This window comes from Vulpes vulpes, chromosome 12 (assembly GCF_048418805.1).
Source record: "Vulpes vulpes isolate BD-2025 chromosome 12, VulVul3, whole genome shotgun sequence".
In the NCBI taxonomy this organism is placed as follows: Eukaryota; Metazoa; Chordata; class Mammalia; order Carnivora; family Canidae; genus Vulpes; species Vulpes vulpes.
In genome coordinates, this window is record NC_132791.1 from 149,314,995 (window position 1) to 149,338,836 (window position 23,842).

At 39.6% G+C, this 23,842-nt stretch overlaps 1 protein-coding gene across 14 annotated transcripts in view; it reads right to left on the reverse strand.

Annotated features, from left to right (window-relative positions):
- Nucleotides 1-23,842, reverse strand: part of PATJ (PATJ crumbs cell polarity complex component) — a 358,484-nt gene that overhangs the window by 25,473 nt on the left and 309,169 nt on the right. For all 14 annotated transcript variants that reach the window (XR_011995974.1, XM_072730762.1, XM_072730764.1 and 11 more), the window contains 8 exons: nt 20,225-20,308; nt 14,254-14,447; nt 11,287-11,434; nt 10,094-10,180; nt 5,795-5,909; nt 4,956-4,993; nt 878-1,000; nt 36-140 (listed from right to left, as the gene is read on the reverse strand). Coding sequence is in view for 13 of the 14 variants with exons in the window: in XM_072730762.1 (XP_072586863.1) it covers nt 36-140; nt 878-1,000; nt 4,956-4,993; nt 5,795-5,909; nt 10,094-10,180; nt 11,287-11,434; nt 14,254-14,447; nt 20,225-20,308 (894 nt within the window). In the remaining variant the exon portion in view is untranslated. The remainder of the gene's footprint in view (nt 1-35; nt 141-877; nt 1,001-4,955; nt 4,994-5,794; nt 5,910-10,093; nt 10,181-11,286; nt 11,435-14,253; nt 14,448-20,224; nt 20,309-23,842) is intronic.

Consider the following 23,842-nt stretch of genomic DNA (forward strand, 5'->3'; position numbering starts at 1 on the left):
CCTCGAGCAGCTGCGTGTTCCATTGATGGCAATACCTGCAGGATAATGCGCCCGTAGGCGTTCTTCAGCAGATTAACCACATCCGCGTGAGACAGCCCATCCAAAGGTTGCCCATTAATGCTGACAATCCGATCTCCAACCTGGAAGTACAAAAGTGGTAGAAAATCACTATCATTAAGAAAAATTAAATTTGAGAAGAATGCTTAAAATTCTTTGTAAGTCATATTTCCCATTTGTGGCTATTGTGAAGATTCTGTGTTTCTACTGTGTGTGCATGTTCCAGAAGCATGAGGAATTTTTATGGCTCTCCCCAAATACAGACCAATCAGAGAAACAAGAAGGGGGTCAGATTTGATTATGGGAAGGCACGGCAGGCCACTTTTGTATTTTGGCAATGGTGGTGATTCATACATCAATTCACCAGTAATAGTGAGGCATACAAATTAACTGTTCAATAAAGCTCTAATGAGGAAGCCAAATGTTTTCTCCTTTATTTTTCTACCTAAGTTAAGATGAAGGGGCAATGAGGGGGAAAAAAAAAATCATAAGAACGTTCATTCTTCTGGTTGAAGGACGATTCTATGGTCAAATCTCTCCGAGGTGAAAATTAATTCTGGGTGGAATGAAGTGCTAAAAATGGTATGGGAGGCTTTGCAAATGAGCTGCAATTTCTTCTTTCATCGAGAAGCTTTGATACAAACAATAAGATTTTTATATGCCCAGGGACCTAATGAATTTTAGGTGTAAACTTTCTCTAATGCATCTTGCCCTCAGCGAGGGTCTCCGTTGGAATTCCAACTTGAAATAAAGCGCCAGTGGCTGCAACTCTGTCTCCCAACACATGCTGTTAGCACTTCACCATTCTCCTTTTGTTTACCTTAAGCTTCTGGGTACGTGCAGCCACACCACTGGCCTGAATCATGGCAATAAATATTGGGATGTCTCCTAAGGGACTTCCTTTTCCTCCGGCAATACTGATTCCAAGGGCATCACTGAGCTCCTAAAGAAAGAAGGAAAACACAGTGCTCATGTATTTAATAAAAAAACACAACCTCATTGCTCCTGGATAGCTGTTGAACAAAATCCTTCCATGATGCAGCAGGCCAGGCCAGGGCAACAGAGAAGTTAAGTGCAGCGTATTTGGACTCAGAAAGACCTGTGCTTCAGCTCTAGAACTCAATGAGCTGGGGGTGGGGCCGAGGGGGCAGTGTATCTTAAGGCAGTTCCTTAAGCTCTTAGAGCTTCTGTCGTTATGCTGGTCTGAGGATTAAATGAGATGATACAGTGCAGTCTTAGCCTACAAAAGAGGCTCAATAAAAGGCAACAGTAGGAGTAAAAACAACAACAAAAAAAATACAAAACAACCCTATGTTACTGCTCAGTTTAGTGGCCAATTTTGATGCAGACTTGGCAAGTATGTTCTCATATGGTGTTTATGATTAAACTGCCACACATATCATGCTCTTCTGGGTGTGAACAAACACACTTGGCTGTAAAAGAGCTGCACGGCTGCATTACAACAAAGGATCCGAGAGGACACCCACTGTAATGACAACGGAGTTTGCAGAGAGCAGTGAGATGCGCCTGGGAACGCCCGCTAAGACTGCGTGGAGGCAGCCTGGTTCACTGGGACCTTGGTGAAGAGGGCCTGGCCCTCGTCCACGTCCGAGCACGTTGGTAGCACTGGGTGACTACTTTAAAAATCACTGAAAGGGGACGCCCGGGTGGCTCAGCGGTTGAGCATCTGCCTTTGGCCCAGGGCGTGATCCTGGAGTCCCAGGATCGAGTCCCACATCAGGCTTCCTGCATGGAGCCTGCTTCTCCCTCTGCCTCTCTCTTTCTTTGTGTCTTTCATGAATAAATAAATAAAATATTTAAAAAGAAATAAAATAAAAATCACTGAAAGAACGACTGTGGAGTTCCAGTTTCATTGTGGTGGCATTTGCACAAACTGTAGCCTCTCTGACCTGCTGAGCAAAACGGACAACTCTGTCAAACACAGGAAATAACGAACTACCTGAGGCTTCTGAGAAGTCAAGGAACCAACAAACCTGGGGGACAGGCAAAAACCTGGAGACCAAGCAGCAGGGGGTAACACCTCCTTGCTGTTTTCCTGAGGGTGAGGCTGCTCAGGGAGTCACTCCCTGACCCCAGTGCCTGTCTGGCCCCATCTTCCAGGCCAGAGGAGCCAGGTGGGGGGGCCCTGGCGGGGGGGTCTTGGCCTCTTCTGCAGGCTCAGGCCGCACTGGTGGCCCGTGAATAAAGGAAGGAAGGAAGCTGGTATCTAGGGAGCCTGAGAAGGGGAGCCCTCTATCTCTGGGAGGGAACCCACAGAAGTCTCAGGCTTCATTCTAAGCTATACATGTGCAGGACAGACTGACACAGGGCACACCTGGGATGTGGGCCACTGCTCAGGAACCAAACAGCGACTCTCCTCAGAGTCTACACGGCAGAGCGTTCATGAGGTCCCGGGATAAAGTCCTAAATTACTCAGTATGCAAAGAAAATATGTCCCCTTTTTTTTTTCAGTTCTTTAAAAGATGCAGGGCAGTGAGGAGTAAAAAATGACAACATCGTTTGGTGGGGTTCTCAATTTATGTAAATGTCAACATAGGTGACCGTGGCATAAATATTAGTGGTGTGGGTGTGGTAAAGGGACTTATATGGTAGTAAGACTTTTGAAGTTTTAACTGATTATTTAAAAATATACACAGCTTAGTGTGCTTCAGTTTTACCTCATAAAGTTGGAAAATGGGAAAAGAACGAAATGACAACAAAAATCATAAATGAAAGAACTTCAAAAACCCATGTCACATAGTGTGAGGAATTACTATTTATTATTAATGATACTTTTAGGGACGCCTGGGTGGCTCAGCGGTTGAGCGCCTGCCTTCGGCCCAGAGTGTGATCCCGGGGTCCTGGGATGGAGTCCCGCATTGGGGTCCCTGCATGGAACCTGCCTCTCTGTCTGTGTCTCTCATGAATAAATAAATAAAAATCTTTAAAAATAAATAATAATGCTTTAAATGCTGCCATGTCAGGCCTATAAAAGAAGAATGGCAAAGCTGACCTCTCCAGTCATGGGTAGTTTATACCTGGTTTCGGATGAATTTATGTCTAGCTTATATTTTTTGAGTGCAAAGCATGCAAAATGGCAAGATGGGCTTCGTCACAAAGGTTTCTGCTTGGAACATGTGTGGGACAATACCGTTGCTGGGAGGAGCCCTTTTATAAAAGCCTGTAAAAAAGAGTGGCTGAAATAACTAAGGAAACATAAAATTACATATATATATATATATATAAAGACTTACCATTTATTTGAGAGAGAGAGAGCACATGTGAGCCGGAGCAGGAGGGGTAGAGAGAAGGAGGGAAATTCAAGCAGACTTTGCTGCTGAGCTCCTAGGCTGACGTGGGGCTCAATCTCACCACTGTGAGATTACAACCTAGTCGAAACCAAGAGTTGGATGCTCAATCAACTGCACCACCCAGGCACTCCCATGAAATGATATTTTATAAACCTTGGAATGAGGAGAGATTTATAGAATAACCTGGCTTTGTTTAAATCCATCATAATGCTTCTGTAATTTAACTATGTACATACTGGCAAATTTAACTTTCCCATCATAGGAACACCTGGGTTGCCACACTGATGGAACGATACTAGGAACAAATAAAGCAGATTTACTTCAAGTTGTAGTCAATAATAATGGATGCCACTTGCTGGACATTTATGATGCATAAGTACTATGCCAAGTATACTACTTGCATTATCTCATTTAATCTATATAAAAAGATTTACCTTGTGAGGTCAGTGTTGTCATCCTCAGTCTATAGATGAGAAAACTTGAGCAACTTGTCAAAGGCCATAGAGCTAATAAACGCTAGAGTGCTTTCAAACACAGCTATGACTGATTCCAGAGAGCTACGTTATGCTAAATATCGCTGCAGTTGAACCATGATTATAACAAGGAGATATATATATGTATTAGTACTTCTTGAATCCCAAATTTAATGGTTAAAAGTGATCAAAATAAAGTACTTTCCAATATTCTAGGTATCATACAAGAGTTTGAAAATCAGGATATGACCACTTTAAGAACCTAAATATATCTTACACAATCTTTTCAGGAAGGCAATTTAGCAATATGTATCAAAGCCTTTAAATAATAGGTGTGGCTTTGGACTCAATAATTTCATGTCTAGGAATGAGTCCCGAGGAAATCACCCAAGATATAGACAAAAAAAGAAAATCAAAGATGTTGCTATAAGAACAAAAGTTGAGAAGTATGCTAATTGTTTAGTAGGAGAAAGCTGACTATGAAAATTACAGCACACTTATATGATGGAATACTATGCAACCAATAAAAATCATGCTATACGCTATCAAAAAATACTAGCATGGCTAAAAGTTCATGCTTTAAAGTGAAGAAGATAGGGGCACCTGGGTGTCGCAGTTAGTTAAGCTTCTGACTCTTGATTTTTGGCTCAGGTATGTCTCAGGGTCCTGGGATCAGGCCCCGCATAGGGCTCCATACTCTGCCAGGAGTCAGCTTGAGATTCCCTCCTTCTGTACCCCCCACCTCATGCTCGTAAATGCTCGCTCACTCTTTCTCCCTCTCTAAATAAATACAATCTTTAAAAAAAAATAAAGTGAAAACGACAAGCTACAAGAGTATGTTTAATAGGATACCATTTTGGGGGGAGTTGTTTTATAAAACTTAAAACATGCACAAAACATAGCAGATGGGAGATACCAAAAAATTCACAGGGGTCCCCTATGTGGCTTTCTTATATTTTTCTAAGTCTATTTATGCTATGTAGACTACTTAATTCCTTCAGAGCACACTTAACTTAAAAGAGCACACTAACAAGCCAACAAATTGTACTGAGGAGGAAATATACATTTTAGGCAAATATAACAAACCAGGAAAATACTAAAATTATTGACTTACTCTGATTATCTCAACAGTCCTTGGTCCCATATCCGTGCCTATAAATAATGAAGCAATGCAATTAACTTTTTAAAATTAAAAAGTAACATAAGATTTAATATTCTCCCATAAAAACAGTATCATTTTCTAGGCCTTTCAAGAGAAAATACAAAGAGGCATTACAAAAAACAACAACAACAACAACAACAAAAAAAAACAAAAAACAAAGAGGCATTACATTCTTTCTCAAAATCTAAACTGGCAACCACTGATTAGGGGCTATTTTAAAGAGGGCTTCTGTTTGAGGTAGATGTCATAACCATGTGGTCTGACAAAAGCTGATGGTGGTACTAGCAGCTGCCCAGGATATGGTGCTTAAGTGGCTTGGAGGGGTTGGCTGTTTGGGTTTCACTGTTACATTTTCCTGCCTTAATCGAAGACAACACTCTCCTCAAAGAAAGACTTAAAGACACCCCTTGCTGTGCCCCACCCACAATGGTATATGCACTTTTGACCTTCCTCAAGTGACCTATAATTTGAAGTTTTTCTCTTTGGAAATGGTTTTTCTTCATAAGGTACTTTAGATTTCTGCTTTCCTGTTTTCCATGTAATTGGTATAAAGTTAAAGGCACGTACCCAAAATGAATCTCTATGGCTTTACTTTGTTTAGAACAGGCTTTTCATAAAGCTTGGGGCTTATGGGCACATGTTTGAAGATTTAAACACATCTGAATTGAAGGTGAAGAGATTGTTTTAAAAAAATATTTAATATTTTTAAAAATTTGGGTAGCAGAGTTTTTTTATTTGTTTTTTGTTTTCTGTTTTTTTTTTTTTTTGCTGGAGGCATGTCCAACTAATACCTGAACTTTTTAGGGAAGGATCTGTAGCTCTTTTTGTGCCGACCAGGTTTTGCAGGCTGGTGATGACAGGAGCCAGGGAGGGATGGAAGCTGCTGTGGGTGCTGTGCTGGCTCCCCTGGAAAGGAAACCTGGTGGTCAGCTGTGCTGAGACACTGACATGGTCTTAAAAAATACTTAGTATTTTAATTACCAAAGTAGCCATAAGCATGCAATAGAAAATTCTGTAGAGGCTAAAAGGGAAAACATAAATGACCCCTACTCACATTCTTACCACTCTGACCCAATCCCACCTGACATTTTTCCATTGCTTTCCCCATTACATGTGCTTTTATATATGGTTTCAATCACCAAGATAGAAAACATGCAATAATTTAAGCTTTTCTTGCTCCACATGAAGTCAAAAACATTTTCCTAGGTTGTTACATAGTGTTTATATATGATCAGTTAATGGCATTCTGTGTCATTTGGGGCTACAGTCAACATTTATTACCTTATTACCCAAATTGCGTGATCTGTTTTGCTAAAATAACTATAATGAAATCTTGACTAACAGAAGCTTTCTCCTCAGCTGTAGGGGAAAGCAGCAAATGTCAAGGGAACATACTGTTTTAGGAATGGGTTAAAATTTTTTTTTCTCAAAGACTTTCCTGGAATCAGTGGTAACTGAGTCCAATTAGTTATACTTCCATTATTGTCCTTTTTATTCATTTAAATAGATATTTGGGATCTATGTTATATAGTAAATATAGCTAGTAGCTATTCAATGAGAATCTATACACAGTGGAAGACCTTTCCAATGCAGAAAATAACATAACAACAACAACAAAAAAAGGTAACCAGTAATGAATAAAAAATGTTTTCTACCAAGTATCGAGGTTATGTCTAATTGCCTTAAAATTTTGGACTAAACCTAAGATCACGATTATAATCTGATAAATTATAATTTGATCCATTTCCTTAGTTCTTTGAAGCAAGTTGTTTAATATTTTAATTCCTTAAATATGAAAATATTCAAACAAACAGAAAAGGTGAATTATGCAGAAGACATTCATATGCATGCCACCTACATTCCACAATCAATATTTTGCTGGATTTCCTTTATCACATATCCATTCATCTATTCATCAATTTTTAAAAATTCATTTCAAAGTAAGTTACAGACATAACTTTCACAATGGATATATGTACATATACATATATATTTATTTTAAAAAATATTTTATTTATTTATTCATGAGGGATACAGAGAGAGGCAGAGACATAGGCAGAGGGAGAAGCAGGCTCCATTCAGGGAGCCAGATGTGGGACTCGATCCTGAGACTGCGGGATCATGCCCAGAGTTGAAGACAGGCACCCAACTGTTGAGCCACCCAGGGATCCCTGGATATATATATTTAAAGGAGTATTTTTATATTTTTCCTGAAAGAATATGACTTAAATCAATAGTGCTATAATAAATATTCAGAATTGAGGAAGTAGAGCATGTTATAACTTTTCCCTGAAAAATCTTAGAATAGTGTTTGCCACAGCCTTTATAAATATGAACTGTGCCTGGCAGTGTTCCCTCAGTTATCTGAGGAAAAGACTTCTCAAGTGCTTTTCCATTACACACTTTCCTCTGTGAAGATACTCTTTTTTGGTTGATGGGAAAAGACATTTAAAAAAAAAAAAAAAGATGGTCAGTGGCCCCAAGAATAGAAGATCTCTCTTAATGAACCCACATTCTCTAGGCCAAGTCAACAAATTATAATTCTCCTTGGCCCTCATAAGAAAACATTTATCTTCCCATCTTATAATTTCCCTTTTTTTTTTTTTAAAGATTTATTTATTTATTTATGATAGAGAAAGAGACATGAGGCAGAGACACAGGAGGAGGGAGAAGCAGGCTCCATGCCGGGAGCCCGACGTGGGACTCGATCCCGGGACTCCAGGATCTGCCCTGGGCCAAAGGCAGGCGCCAAACCGCTGAGCCACCAGGGATCCTCCCCCCCCCCCTTTTTTTTGTTTTTATTTATTCATAGAGACAGAGAGAGAGGCAGAGACACAGGCAGAGGGAGAAGCAGGCTCCATGCATGGAGCCCGATGTGGGACTCGATCCAGGTCTCCAGGATCACACCCTGGGGGCTCACGGTGGCGCTAAACCACTAAGCCACGTGGGCTGCCCCCATCTTATAATTTCCAGTAAAGAAATCTGTGTCCTTAGAGGGTCTGAAGGTGGAAATGTTTGGGAATGGGATCTTCTGTTTCTCTGGTCAGGTCATGATGATGGAGGACATTTACTTTTCACAGTTAGCTATAAGCCTTCTTTCAATTAGCCAAATATCATGGTGGATTCTCCTATCATCTCAGCTAAAATTTTAAGGACGAAGTAAGGATAAAACATATTTACTGTTTTTCTTAAAATTGAATTAAACTTCTACACCTGGGGCAGCCCTGGTGGCTCAGCGGTTTAGCGCCTGCCTTCGGCCCAGGGTGTGATCCTGGAGACCCGGAATCGAGTCCCATGTCGGGCTCCCTGCACGGAGCCCACTTCTCCCTCTGCCTGTGTCTCTGTCTCACTCTCTCGCTCTGCGTCTCTCATGAATAAATAAATAAAATCTTAAAAACAAAACAAAACAAAACAAAAAAACAACTTCTACACCCTAAGGTAAAAATTCTGTGCAAGTGTTAGATAAAAGTATTAGATACTTTGTCTTACATTTCCAAAACAGGACAGCTCTCATTTATATATTAGCTGAATGGTGATGATGGTTTATTGACATTTAATAATAGAGCTTCTAAATTTGTTAGCTCTGTATTTAACCTGAGTGTGAATTTTATTAATCACTAAGGCATTCTTATACATGTTCCTCAAGGACAGAAATCTAGTTCTACTTACTACTTTATCTTTCAGTTCAAACTTTTCTTAAAACACATTCTGGAATTCTTTGTATCCCTTTGTGTTTTTGCATATGCTATTCAATCTGTCTGGGATAGCTTCTCCCTCTTTTCAATGGATCAAACTCCTTTTGCAGTGAGAGGCAATGGAGCTTCCTCTGTGGCACCCTCCCATATTTTCCAAGGAAGGAAAATCTTATCCTCAGTATTATTCAGTGTGAATTCTGTGTACTATACAAGGCTTTAGTGAAATCACTCAATCCTTCCTCTAAGGAAGAAGCTGAGACAACTATTTTGCACCTGAAGTTCCCACTGTTGATACAAGTCTGCTCAGAATCACTATCAACCATTTGTTCCTGGAGTCCCACTGCCAACACTGTGCCTGGTACACAAGATATTTGCTGCTCATTGGGTAGGCCAGAAATGAAAGAGAAAAGACAGTCTAAACTTAACATGATGTTTTGAGTTTCACTGCATTTAAGATTCTCTAAGACAAGACAGCTTGTCTGTAATCCTAGCTGAACCACAGTATTTTTCTTTACCTATTTTCTACTACCAGTGAAGCAAAGGAGGCCATTCATAGCATTCCAGAAGCACCTGTGTGCTAACCCCAACCTCAGAAGGACTTCTAACAAAGGCATAGGAGAGGCTTTAAGTCTAAGGCAACCAGGGAGGGGACCAAAACTCATGCTTTTAACTTCACAACAAAGGCCCATCTATAACCCACAAAGGAGATGGAGGTCACATGTAAGTTTCTACAGCTTCATTATGTACCAACTGGGACTAAACATACAGTCTACCATCTTGATTTTGTCAGCCATTATAATGAAAACAAAACAAAAAAAACCCCCAAAACTTTGAAATATACTTTGTTAAAAAAAAAAGTGGCACTTACATCAGCCTTGCAAATAAACATAAGATGTTTGCTAATCCACAAAATATCACCCATTATGGCCTCCCTCTCAGAGGAGAACCCCCCACACTTGCTCTCTTAGGAATATGCCATTAATTGCCCTCAGCATGTGTGAGTGGCTATTCACAAGTTAACTTTATAGCAATATTTAATTGAATGAATAGAACAATGTTGTGCTAATGAGGGTCAAATTGCCACCAGATGTTGCTTCTTTTCTTTTTTTTTTTAAATAAACACAGCTGTGTACATGCATGCATAGACGATATAGAACTACTAGTGGACGAGAAAAGTGGTTCTAAGGAAACACTGGCAGGCACTAAAGGAGAGAAAAATCTAGGGATTAACGAATATTAACAAATTTCCATCCTGCCTTTCATTTTTATTTCAAACACCTGAAAATGCACTGAACTTGGTGTTGTACATATTATTTCCAATCATTTATGAAACAGAGGACTCTCTCCCAGTGGGGATAGGTGAGTGAGTCAGTCTGACAGGAAGCCATCAACAACCTGACTGATCTGTGAGGTCTTCCTCGAGGAGGTCCAGGAACCAGCTCGGAGTCTTCCAATCTCTAGTTGCACCAGCCCCTGTGCACACTTGGGAAGATAAGAAAAGACGTGAAAAACAGTATTTGTATTATAAATTACCATGGCAGAGCTTCCCCTCTCTCTGGACCAAGAATTGTAAATGGGCAATGAAAGCAAGAGAGAAAAAAGTAATTCAGTAATCAAAAAAAAAAAAAAAAAAAAAAAAATCACACAAAATAACAAAAATTAATTAATTCAATGGTATTCATCTCATGACTTCATGACTTCTTTAAACATGGTAAAAGTATTACATTTCAATTCACCTCTTCCTTCTCCCTCTGATGAAAGTATTCATGAGCAGTGATATAATTAAGAAAAAGTAGTGAACAGAAGACAGAAAAATCAAGCATAGAGATAATCTACAAATAACAAATTCTCTCATTAAGTCATAAGTGACAGTTAACTATACTAGGAAATCAGGATTTTAAAATAAGCAAAGTTTATTTGTCTTTGCAAAAGTTTCCAGAGCTATTTGTGAAACACTTTAAGATGCAGCTGGTTATAGTTGAATGGAAATTTACAAGAATTTTTATTAATCAGTTTCCTCCAAGGGAGGTAGGGTCCACGTAGCAGAGATACTTGGAAGGTTAATTCTGAACCTAGTTTCTCTACAACTTCAGTGAGAAACAGCTTGGATGGTGGGAAACCCACTCAAACAAATCCTTCTCATCTTGGACATGCTGCTCTACTTTTTCAAACTTCATTTGTGAAACAGAGGAACTGGTCTAGATAATCTTTGATGGTCCCTCAAGCAATAAAAGCTGGATTTGGTAAATTCATGAAAATACAGATTTAGAGAGAAAAAGATGAATCTTGTGATTCCAGGTGAACTTACCCATCTACTGCATTTAGAGGATAATTGTGGATACTTGGATTCTCCCAAGCATAAAAACTAGCTTAGAAATCCCCAAAGAGGTTTCTCTTCAATCCTGTTAGTCAACATAGTGGCTTTCTTGTAACAATAGTTATGATGGTATAAAATTATCAGAGATTAGACCTCCAATTAAAACTAGAGTTAGCACAAGTCTAACCCATTTTATAACCAAGCTCGATTAGAATGGTTCCCTCTGGACGTCAGTTATATCAGCCAGGCAGAGAGCAGCCTGGGGACTCACCTTGAGGACAGTGGCCACTGTCTCCTGTGAAGCATTTCTCATGTCCTCCCCATTCACAGATAAGATCTGATCTCCCTGAATCAATCTCCTATCAAGGTCTGCAGCTCCTCCTTTCACGATGTCAGAAATAAACACTCCACTTCCATTTCTGTGAATACCATAAAGCAGGGGGTAATGGCACAATTTAGTATCACTTTAGTAAATCTGAGATTACTGACATTCTGTACATTTCACTAAAACCTAAAGAAGGGTCCTGCAAAGCCATCTCATCCAATAATATCCACTAACTTCCAAAATGATAAGCCTCAGAATGCTTGCCCTTTAAATAGTTTATACCTATTTATGCTGCCTACTGTAATATTCATTTTTATTGGCTCAAGGGCATCATTTCTGCAAGAGGATAATCTTAGTGAATGAAATGAAATTCACTTAAAAAGTAGAGTTAAGTACTCTTAAAATGTACGTTATTTCCTTATAGATCAGCTCAATTATTAGCATCTGATCTATTTCTATTTTCTCACTCTCCCTTTTCCTGTCTTTATTATTGTTTTAATTATATTTATTTGAGGAGTAAATAAATATCTCAAAATTCAAGAGTTTATTTTACTTTTAAGATTTTATTTACTTATTCATGAGACACACACACACAGAGAGAGAGAGAGAGAGAGAAAGAGAGAGAAAGAGAGAGAGAGAGAGAGAGGCAGAGACACAGGCAGAGGGAGAAATAGGCTCCATGCAGGGAGCCCGAAGTGGGACCAGCCCTGGGACTCCAGGATCACGACCTGAGCCAAAGGCAGACTCTCAACTGCTGAGCCACCTAGGTGTCCCAAACTTCAAGAGTTTAAAAAGTAGAGAAAGATGTTGAAAAGTCTCCTTCTCACCTCTGTTCCCCAGACCCCAAATTCCTTTTCCAGAGGTAACCAATGTTACCTTTTTCTTGTGTACCTTCGAGAGAGATTCTGTGTACACATCACCAAATGCATGTACTATATGTACATATGTGTGTGAATAGATGTATATGCACATACTCTCCTTCAGAGTTTTTTCCTCTAGTTTCATTTTTATCTTTTTCACTTTGAACACCTTGGCAATTGGTTTTTTATGAGTACTTGGGGCTTCCTCATTGTTTTTTTAGGGCTGTCTACAATTCTACAGATGTTCCTTAATTTCATGAGGAGTAAACTATTGATAAAAAATATGTATAGGTTATTGTCATTCACTAGCTACTGCAAACAATGTGCAACGGATAACATATTGACAAACACACCATCAGAACACACTTTCATTCATGGAATTGCTAAGTCAAATTATGAGTTGTGAGGGCTTATACACTTGACCCTTTACAAGGGAACTTTCTGGGCTAAGGAATGTGAATGTTCCTTACAAACTCCATCTGGGGATCCCTGGGTGGTGCAGCGGTTCGGCGCCTGCCTTTGGCCCAGGGCGCGATCCTGGAGACCCGGGATCGAATCCCACATCGGGCTCCCGGTGCATGGAGCCTGCTTCTCTGCCTCTCTCTCTCTGTGTGTGACTATCATAAATGAATAAAAATTAAAAAAAAATTACAAACTCCATCTGAAATACTAGTCTTGTATGAAGATTGTTTTATCAATCCAGTAGGAGACAATAAAGTAAAAATCATTATCTTAAGCAGTCTCCCCAGGCAACGGGTCACAAGTGAGCAAACTTCAACATGGGCTCTGTCAGGTACTCTGAACCCAGGTGTGCGTTGAGTTTAGTTAGAAATAGGAGTCTCAGCTTTTTTTGGTTTATTTCTTAATTTTATTTTTTAAAAGATTTTATTTATTTATTCATGATAGACTTAGAGAGAGAGAAAGAAAGGCAGAGACACAGGCAGAGGGAGAAGCAGGCTCCATGCCGGGCACCCGATGTGGGACTTGATCCCGGGACTTCAGGATCACGCCCTGGGCCAAAGGCAGGCGCTGAACCACTGAGCCACCCAGGGATCCCCAGCTTTTTTTATTTATAATGCATTTTCAGAGTGATAATTTCATGGTGCAGAATGAGATCATGATAGCACAGTACTTGGCACAAAATCAGTGCTCTCAAAAACTGTCTCCAGTATTTTTATTTTAATAACAGCTTGGACTGCTGGGAAAAAGCACTAGGCTAGCCATCAGAGGTCTGTGAGGTCATAGGATGTGACATATAAAAAACCAACTTCAATTCTTCCTAAGAAGATGGCTGATAACCACTTAAGGCCATATTGAGGTGTCATCTGGAAATCTTGTAGCCCTGTTGGAATAAACAGACTCTAAATATCTAAAACCAGTGAACCATGGAAGCTGGAATTGCAGTTTCAAAACATTACTTATTCTCTAATCTACTACTATTATTCTATAATGCCTATCATATGGGTAAAGCAGCACAGACTTCAAAAGAAAAGTCGAGCCAATAGGATCTACCTACATTTTTGTCGCAAGTTACTCTTTTGGGGACATCTTTCTTAATGAAAACTACTGTCATGAAAAATTTACATTTGTCTCTCAACTACACCTATTCAGCTGATTTTTGGAACTCACCAATTAGTTGTAGTTAACATCACATGAAATTAACATGGTACTCCATGGCAGAGCAATTTTCTTAACTCAAAACTGAATAAATCTATCTCTTGATATTAGCTGTTTCTTGGGTATGGTTGCTTTAATTCACCCCTGCAAGGTGCAGATCTAAGGGACCCCAAGGTGAGAAAACTCTTTTGACTCTGTTCTTCTTCTATATGGGGACAAATTGCCTGGGCTTTGAGCTCTATCTTCATATGACACACTTTTTCTGGTTAAGATCTTGCTCAGAAATGTGACCTGTGTCACTCTAATATTTATAAGTAGGTTAGTTTTAAAAACCATATCATTAGTTTACACAAGACATTTTCTTTCAGTGTTTGTAGGCTCCCTAGGGCTCCAGAAGGACAGGCCAACCTGTCGTAACTTGCACGTATTTCCTTACCGTTTCCCAACGATGCTCAGACCCAGCCCTCGGCCAGCCTTTTTCTGCAGATCCACTGGGAAAATCTCCAAGTTCTCCTCATCCCTGTAGTGTGCCTCATCTCTATATACCACCAGTCGCACCTTCTGGGGGGTCTGCCTCAGGGCTGTGATGGCTTCTTCGTGGCTGGCGCTCCTCAGGTCAATCCCATTAACCTGGAACAATGGGCATCCGAGATGGGCTGCTGGCAGCAGAGGCCTCTATGCCTGCTCTGTCTGCTAGGCCCCTTAATCCAACCAGTGAAAAACCTCTAGAAATTTCCAGGGCTTCTGAGGCATACATGTAGTGATTACTAGTAGTAGTAGTAGTTGATTCACATAAGGGAGTTAACCCTTATTCTCCCCCAACCCCCCAAAAGCTTAGTGCATATAATAATGCAATTTTGCATAGCTGTGAACTTTACCATGGGATCAACATGGTTAGGGAGGGAGGGCAAGAGGGAGTGGGAGGGGTGGAAGGGGTGGACTGGCTCATTTAATTGAGGTCAAAAGAGAAATAAACGTTAGTATTTGGTCAGCATTTTAAGACTCAGTTTGCTTATTGAATCTGACATCCTCACTCTTAATTGCAAATGTCACAATGACTTTAGAATAAGTTGGAAGGAAATGAGAGACCAGTATTTTCAATAGTGTCAAAAACCCCCTTGAATTATATTCTTCTGAACCTAGATCTGAGTAAGCACAAATGGGACTATGAATTAGAAGCAAACTATCCTGGAAACAGTACTGAGTAAATACATGGCTCTGTTTCTGGCAAATCATATGAATTTGGACAAGTTGTATAACCTCTTATAAGCCTCCGTTTCCTTATCTGCTAAATGGAGATCATAGCCAACATATTTGTTTACTTAACAAATGTTTGTGTAGTGCTTGTGTATTAGCCCTTTAAAAGATTTACTCATTGAATCCTTATACTAACTCTCCGAAATAGGTACCATTACCATGTTACAGATGAGGAAAGTAAGGCATGGAGAGGCTAAGAGACTTGACCAAGGTTACACAACAAGCAGATGGAGGATGATATGAATTCAGACTATCTTCCCACCTTTAGTCCCTATACCATTCTGTCTCAACTTACTCTTAGAACGAGTTCCTGGAGACCCTTGCCACAGAGAAAAAGTCCAGTACTGTTGTGGATGAGTGGATTTGACACAAGGGAGAAACTGAGGGGCAGAATGGCCAAGGACTCAAAGGAAGAGAGTCATGGATCACTCCCTTGAGGTCATAGCTAGGAAAAGAGTCAAAGAGAAAAGGCCCAGGTCATGGCCAGGGAAGATGGTGGAATGGAAGAGTCCCTCAAGATGCTGGATCCATTCCATGTTCTAGTCCATCCCTGCATGTCCTGGGCACTTCAGGCTCATCTCTGGTCCTCTATTCCTTCATCAGTACAGGGGTTGGCCTCAGGCATTCCCAACTCTAACATTCCAAATACTAATGACTTGTGGCATAAAGGATGGTTACAGAGAAGGGAGAAGAAAACAACTGAGTCCTTGGAGAAGGTAAGATGTGAGCTATTATTTAAGGTTAATTCTGTGAGCCAGAAAAATATTTTAAAAGCCTAATTTTCAAACTGTTTTTTTTTTCTTTTCTGGCCTATCTTGGGTTTGTGTTCTCACTTAGATTAACTACACCCAGCTTGACAGTGGTTAAGAGGTGCCTGGATGGCTCAGTTTGTAGAACATGTGACTCTTGATCTCAGGGTTGTGAGTTCAAGCCCCACAATGGCTGTAGAACTTACTTAAAAAAAAATAAAAATAAAAAAGCAGTAGTTAAGTATGGGTTTTGGATATAGACGGACTTCAGTTTGCTGATTCTAACTTACCCTGTGAAACCTCATGTTCGTTACTTAAGCTAAGCTTCAACTATGTCCTCTATGAATCAGAGACAAATCTACTTAGTGTTGTGAGGATTAAGTGAAATAAACCCTCTAATGCATTCGGCACAGGACTTGGCCCCCGTAGTTAAACTCAGTGTAAATTAGGAGTTGGTAATTTACAAGGGATTGAAGTATCCCGGGTCACGATGGTTTTTCCGTCAGGGCCAGCATCCACTGCTAATTCAGGCCCACACTGCATTCTCATTGTTTGTGAGGTAAATCCACAGAACAAAGGGGAAAACACAGTCTCTAGAAAATGTGGGCTGAGCTGATTATTTCCCCCTATTCCAATAGATGGCACACAAGACCACTTCTGTTACTCAACTGCAACACAGTTACTTCCATGGATTGAAGGTGAATTCTCTTAAGCCTCTAAAATACCTTTTGAAAGGCCCTAACAATTATACTTTCAATAAAAAGCACTGCCATGAAACTAATATTATAAAAGCAATTTATCCTAAATTCCAGCATTAAGATGCCTGCTCAAATCCAAGTGATCTGCTCCAAGTTCCTAGTTTTCATTTCCTCCTCTGCTTATCAAAAGGCACCACTAAATGCACCGGTAATCATAAGAGAAATATCGCTTGTGGCTTGAATATTGTGGAGTGATGTATTACCTTAAGTGCCTTACAGAAGCACTAGATGCATTATTTAGAGCATTGATTGTAGGGGTGGTAATAGCAGGGCTTCCTATTTGAGAAAAACCACCATAGGAGGCTCCAGTTGTCAATGGGAATGTATCACACATCTTGGGTAGGACAAGGAAGTGGGCGAACCATTACTTCTGAAGGAAGGAATAACCAAACTAGGCAGCAATTCCTCGCTATTTTATTCCACAGGGAAAACCAGGCATTCGCCCTCTACTCTTTCTGCTCCCACCTTGCACAAAAATAAAAGAGGATAATGGAGGTAGGGGTAGGGTTGGATGAGGGACTTTGTTTGGGTTTTTTTTTAGAAAAAAATTCAGAAAGAGCGAACGTGCATGCACATGGGGTAGTGGGGTAGAAGGAGAGGGAGAATCATAAGCAGGTACCATGCCCAGTGTGGAGCTCAATGTGGGACTTGATCCCACAATCCTGAGATCATGACCTGAACCTAAATCAAGAGTCTGACACTTAACCAACTGAGCCACCCAGGCGCCCTGAGGGACTGACTTTAAAAACAGAATCAGGGATCCCTGGGTGGTGCAGCGGTTCGGCGCCTGCCTTTGGCCCAGGGCACGATCCTGGAGACCCGGGATCGAATCCCACATCGGGCTCCCAGTGCATGGAGCCTGCTTCTCCCTCTGCCTGTGTCTCTGCCTCTCTCTCTCTCTGTGACTATCACAAATAAATAATAATAAAAAAAATTAAAAAAAAAACAAAAAACAAAAACAGAATCAGTTGGGGCACCTGGGTGGCTCAGTGGTTGAGCATCTGCCTTTGGCTCAGGTTGTGATCCCAGGGTCTTGGGATCGAGTTCCACATGGGGCTCCCTGCAGGGAGCCTGCTCCTCCCTCTGCCTGTGTCTCCCCCTCTCTTTCTGTGTCTCTCATGAATAAATAAATAAAATCTTAAAAAAAAAAACAAACCCTAAAAAACAGAATCACAAAGAAGATAGCCCATGCTAATTAAAGAATCCTAAATCTTGCCTTGCTAAAAAAATTATTGGACTATATCTTTGTAAGCAAAATCCAGCTTGTTCCAACTTTTAAAAAGTAATCTCTACACTCAATGTGGGGCTTGAGCCCATAGACCCAAGATTAAGAGTCGTGGACTCTACTGACTGAGCCAGCCAGATGCCCCATGGCTTGTCCTAATTTTAATATGAGGATAGATTTAAAACCATGAAAGAGGCCAGCTGCCAATGCAGAGGACTCTCATGAGCAGAAAGGCCATTGTCTGAAATGCACTGAGTAGAATTCTCTGGTTTCATGATCTTGAAACATACTACAGAAGCTGGCCTGTCTTCTTAAGGCAAACCTGCAGGCCACAGGCTGATTATGCATCATCATGTATCTATACACATCCACCACAACTAGAGCAAGTCCAAAACTGGGCCCTAAAGAAAGGAAACATGTTACCTGACCAAACAGCTATTTCTTAACTAAACATATCATATGCTCTTGTGGACTAGATGACTGCATGGCATAAAAGAACAGCCTGTCCTGACAAATAAAAAAGATAACTTTTTAGTTGATACATAATGTTATATTATGTCCTGGTCATCTTTAATAAGAAGTATAGACCATCCCTCCATACTGGGTAATATAATTCAGCTGGATGCCAGGAAATGATTTGAGTTTTCAAATCTCTTCTTCCACTTAATTGCTTTTTTCATGTTAACCTGTTGTGAGTGTTCACTTGTCCATGAATACAGTTTATGGAAGAGAGGAGCTATAGCTGAGGTCTATCCAAAACAAATAGATACAGTTTTAAGAAGTTTTTTTATTGAGATATGACTGTTCTGAAATAAATTATATTTGAAGTGTACAATTTATACTGTGAGTTTATGTGATTTAAACCTATGCAACCATCACCGGAATCAAGAAAATGCACATATTAGATTTAGTTTCAAGTGACCATTACAGAATAATTTGTGGACTTACAGATCACATAAGTATCTAGGCATGTATGCATCTCTACTTTTGGATATTCAATCTATTTCTTTTACAAAGCCAATTATGATAACAGCAGTTAATTAACCCAGGGAGGAAAAAAAAAACCCTCAAAACTTCTGACCACTAAAAAACAGTGTTGTATGCTAAAGTGGTCAAGTGAATTCCCAGAGAGGCCTTGCTTATTTTTCTAACCTCATACACTTGTGTTTTAATGAATGTACTGGGAATATGTCCTAATCCAGTGATGAAGCACAGTAAAAGTCTGCAGAGAAACCCTGAATTTAATTTGCAATGAGCCTGGCCTCTCCTTTAACTCCTTCTTGCCTATATTTTCTGCCCTTAATTATATCTGTGGTTTCATCTTGGGAGGCAGACTGGAACCACCAAAGGGAAAATAAAATTCTATGATGTCATTCATAACGTGCTATATTAAAGTTGCACAGCAAAAATGCACATGCCCACCATAAAATGTTAACTATTCAATTAAATTCATCCAATGAAAGAAATAAATGTTGCCTAAAGGTTTCACACCATCAAAAAGCTCTTTCGTTCCACCTACCAGAATGCCTGGCATTGACCTGCCATTCATCCGTTCCCTAGTTCAAACACTGCCTGCCTCGGCATTTTTTTAAAAAGCCTTAACGCCTTTGCTAATTGAGAGTACATTTAAAAGATGTGGGCTAAACATTTCAATTTATTAATAAGTACCATGTACCACCTAAAAGAAGACTCTACATTTTCATCAAATAGAAAACAAAAGAGGAAAGGCACGGACCTCTGCTGTACTTAAAGATTTATTGCGAGTAAGAAGACAATACTTGAAACTGCAGTTAAAGTCTTTAAATCATCAGGTGTGCATGTTTATGCATATGTGTCTATAGGTCGGTGTTTTTAGGAGAGAATTTAGACAGGTATAATGGAGAGGCAAAAAGCCCAAATTGCAATACCATACACTCTCATTCGATATTAAGAATATAAAACTAGATAGGTTATACTTTTCCCTTTAATTAAAGTTTTCACAGATTTAGATGGATAATCTGCCATGATTCTGATGACAGTTATTCAATGCACATTAAAAAAAGAAAAAAGTTAAGATACAAGATTTGCTTAATGGGAGAGAAGTGAGGATATAGTTGAGTGACAAGGCAGTTGAGTAAATAGACTTTGTGGCTCAAGATCAGTAAAGGAATTGTATTTGCTAGTATTTTTTTCTAGAGATAGATTTATTTATTTATATTAGGTCTTTAAATTTATAAAATTTTTCAAGAGCGGGGAGGGGCAGAGAAAGAATCGTAAGCAGAAACAGGCTTCATACTCAGTGGGGAGCCCAATGTGGGCTGGACCTCACAACCCTGAGATCATGACCTGAGCCAAAACCAAAAATCCGACACTTAAGCAACTGAGCCACCCAGCTGCCCCTGTATTTGCTGGTATTAAATAAAATTCATAGTCCTATACCTCTAATATCTGGTCACCAGCCCAAAGTCTTCCATCTCTGGCTGCTGCTCCTTCTTCGTAGACTTCATGTATAACTATAGCATCCTATAAAAAACAAATTCTTATTAATTTTCAACAACCATAAATGCTTCCTTACACAAACAACCAAACCATAGGCAGCAACCCATAATTTGCTATACACTAATAATGTCATACTTTATTTGACCTAAAGATAAACAAACTACACAGTTATGATATATTCAGAGGTATAATTAATTTTTCCTAGGTTTATTATTTCATTCCTTTAGGACTGGCTTTGCCTAATATTTCAAGTTAAACTTCCCCCATGTGTTTTACTGTTAGCCTGTACATTGCTGCTGTGTGTGAACTTGAGGTGAACTGTGTGTCATTCTTATTTACATTTTATGGTATATTTTGAAACATGGTTTCAGGTATTTATTAGTATTCAAGGATTTGGCATAGCTGTGTGGCCTGATGCAGGAGGTCTGTCAGGCCTCATTACTTGGGCAATGAAAGAAAAGAACTGAAGTGGAATGAAATGATCCTGGAGGATGAAGCATGGAGAATGGGAAAGTGTGTTCATGAACCTAAGTATAAGACAGTTGTGGGTTCAAATTCTGACCTGCTGTTGTATAATCTTGGGCAAATTAACTCCTGAATGTAGCATTCTGGGCTGTAATATCAGGACAATACCTAAGGTAGGTAAACTTAGGCTGGGGAAAATGTATCATGGATAATGAATTTATTTTTTATTTTTATTTTTTTATGGATAATGAATTTAAAAGATTCCTATCTTTTCAAATTAATAACCTTACAGTTTACATCTATACACCCAAGTATTTACATGTGTATGTATTTTCGTGAGACTATTTTTAAAATATTCAAAAATATTCCCTGGGTGGCTGGGACGCCTGGGTGGCTCAGCGGTTGAGCATCTGCTTTTGGCTCAGGGCGTGATCCTGGGGTCTGGGATCGAGTCCCTCATTGGACTCCCTGTGGGGAGCCTGCTTCTCCCTCTGCCTGTGTCTCTGCCTCTCTCTCTCTCTGTCTCTCATGAATAAATAAATAAAATCTTTAAAAAATTTCAACTGAATATGATCACATAACTTCTGCTTCATGTTGAGCAAATAGGGTTTTTTTTTTTAAGATTATTTATTTTAGACAGAGAGAGAGAAAGAGCTCATGAGTGAGAGGGGCACAGGGAGAGGGAAAGAGAATCTCAAGCAGACTCTCTGCTGAGCACAGAGTCTGAGCAGGGCTTGATCTCACAATCCTGAGATCATTGTCTGAGTTGAAATCAAGAGTCTTGACTCTTAACCAAATGAGCCACCCAGGGAATCCATAAGTAGGGGATTTTTATGGAGCTGAAAACTTAACCAGAAGTCATTGGTTTTTGTTTGTTTGTTTGTTTGTTTGTTTATCAGACTGACTGGCACTGAAAAGCAATACACAAGAATATTAAGAGGTTCTACAACCAGGTAACCAACTGGATTCCAAATATCTTTATAATATTAAATACTTTCATTTAGAGAGGTAGCTCTCAGGAGACAGGAAAAATTCCTTAATCCAGTTTTCATTGTGGATTCTGTGTCACCAACAGATTTTAGACCATTCTTTGTTTCAACTCTGATTTATGAAATTTTCAGACCCAGGGAGCATCTACACTGCCAATAGTTGGTTTCTCTGAACTGTTTCAGGGAAATGGTTTTGTGGAAACATGCTGGGTCAGTGGCTTCAGGTGATCCCAACAACACTGCCAAGATGACGCCAAGGGCCACTTTTATGAAAGAAGTGCAAAGGAGAAACTAATGCAAGCTCCTGGTAACACTCCATGTCATGTCATGCTGGCTTTCCATGTCTGGAGGCCAAATGCCCCATCTTAACTGGACTAGGAGAATCAGACTGAACTCTTACTATACATAGTTTTTACAGAGTTAAACTTAGCATAAATAACTTTACTCTTGCAAAAATACAAGAGTCAAATGGGAAATTTCTCTTTGTTTATGCTTAAAAGGAAGAAAAAGACCCAATGGAGTTTTTATTTCGTAAAGGTAGCCTGAATCCAAAACTCTTCAATACTTTCTGGGTGTTCAGTGAACTCTTATACATTAAAGAAATATACTGTCTCTCAAATGTCAAACTTATGGCTGATGATCTGTTTTTGGTCCGTGAGTCTGTGTGAGAAACTCCCTATTTCTTCCCTTGACTACTGCTGTTAATATCTCTTAAAGTTATCAGTGAAAATACAAGAAAACATGAGATACTCTGACCTACCAATAGAAAAAAGTTACATTTCTTATCATGTGCCCTGTGTGCTGAAAGTGTGTTGTGAAGTTATGGCTCTGACAGCTGCATTAACTAGGGGTGCAAGAGGTGAGGGCTGACAGCTAAATTAGAAATGTGAATTGAAAAGAAAAATGGATTTATTTTTCAAAACTTACATGGTTCATAAAGCAGGACAGAATAATAAAAAAAAGATACTGCATTGAGATATTTTAGGCATCTATTTGATAGGGCAATATTAAAATTTTATTTCTTTCTGCTTTGAAACAATTGTGATTAGATGAAATAATGGGTCCTTAATGAAAGACTGCCCTTTATAGTTTTAAATAAAAAATTTGGAGTTGATTATACATATATTCTTATCTCTTCATTGTATATCCTCTTAAATGTTAATGATTTTGAGTTATTCCAGCAAAACTGCTTGTTGGCACAGTTCTGAGTGCCTTCTCTCCCACTCCTATCTCTGCATATTTAAATAACATTCCTTCACCCTAGAATACCTCAGTGACTCTGTCTAACAGTACCAATGACTTCTTCTAAAACGCATCTATTCCAGAAGCAGTGTATTAATCACTTCCCTGTGGGTGGGTTGCTGGCTTACACTGAAGAGAGGCTGTGGAGACAAATGATTATGAGCTAAGTCTCTGGAGTCAGATTTCTTAGTCCAAATCCTGGCCCTGCTACTTCTGGCCATGGGCCTTGGGAAGACTCCCCAGACCTTAGCTTCCTCATGTTTATATGGTTTTAACAATATTATCTACACATAAAGCTTTATGTACAATGCCAGCACATAGTAAGGAAGTGAGAACATCTCATTTATTTAATACCTCTGTGCCAAAGCTGCTGCACGCTTCCCATCCATGCCATTCAATCCTCATAACAAGGAAGCAAGTGCAGTATTATTAATCTCCTTTACAGTTGGGGATATGGAGGCTCAGAAGCATTCAGCCTTGACCAGATCTTTGCAGCTTCTAAGTAGGAAAGATCAAATTCCAACTTGGGACTGTTTAACACCAAAGCCTGTGTTCCTACCACTACTGCAAGCATCTCATCTGTTTTGAATATTTTATTTTGCACTTGTATAAAAGCTAACTTGGGATTTTCCATATGGCATCAATTCTGTTGAATTATTGTCTCCTCAACTCCACAGCAAAAACCTTAAGGGCATGAGCTGATCATTTTATAGAGAGTGAACAAAAAGACAACTGTGGAAGTGAAAATTGAAGCCTTTGGCTTAATGAGGTGCGGTGATGATCTATGGACCTCACTTGCTAGTGCTGGTACCTGGTTCGGGGTTTGTGCTACAGAGAGCACGAGTCTCCCCAGTCCAACACA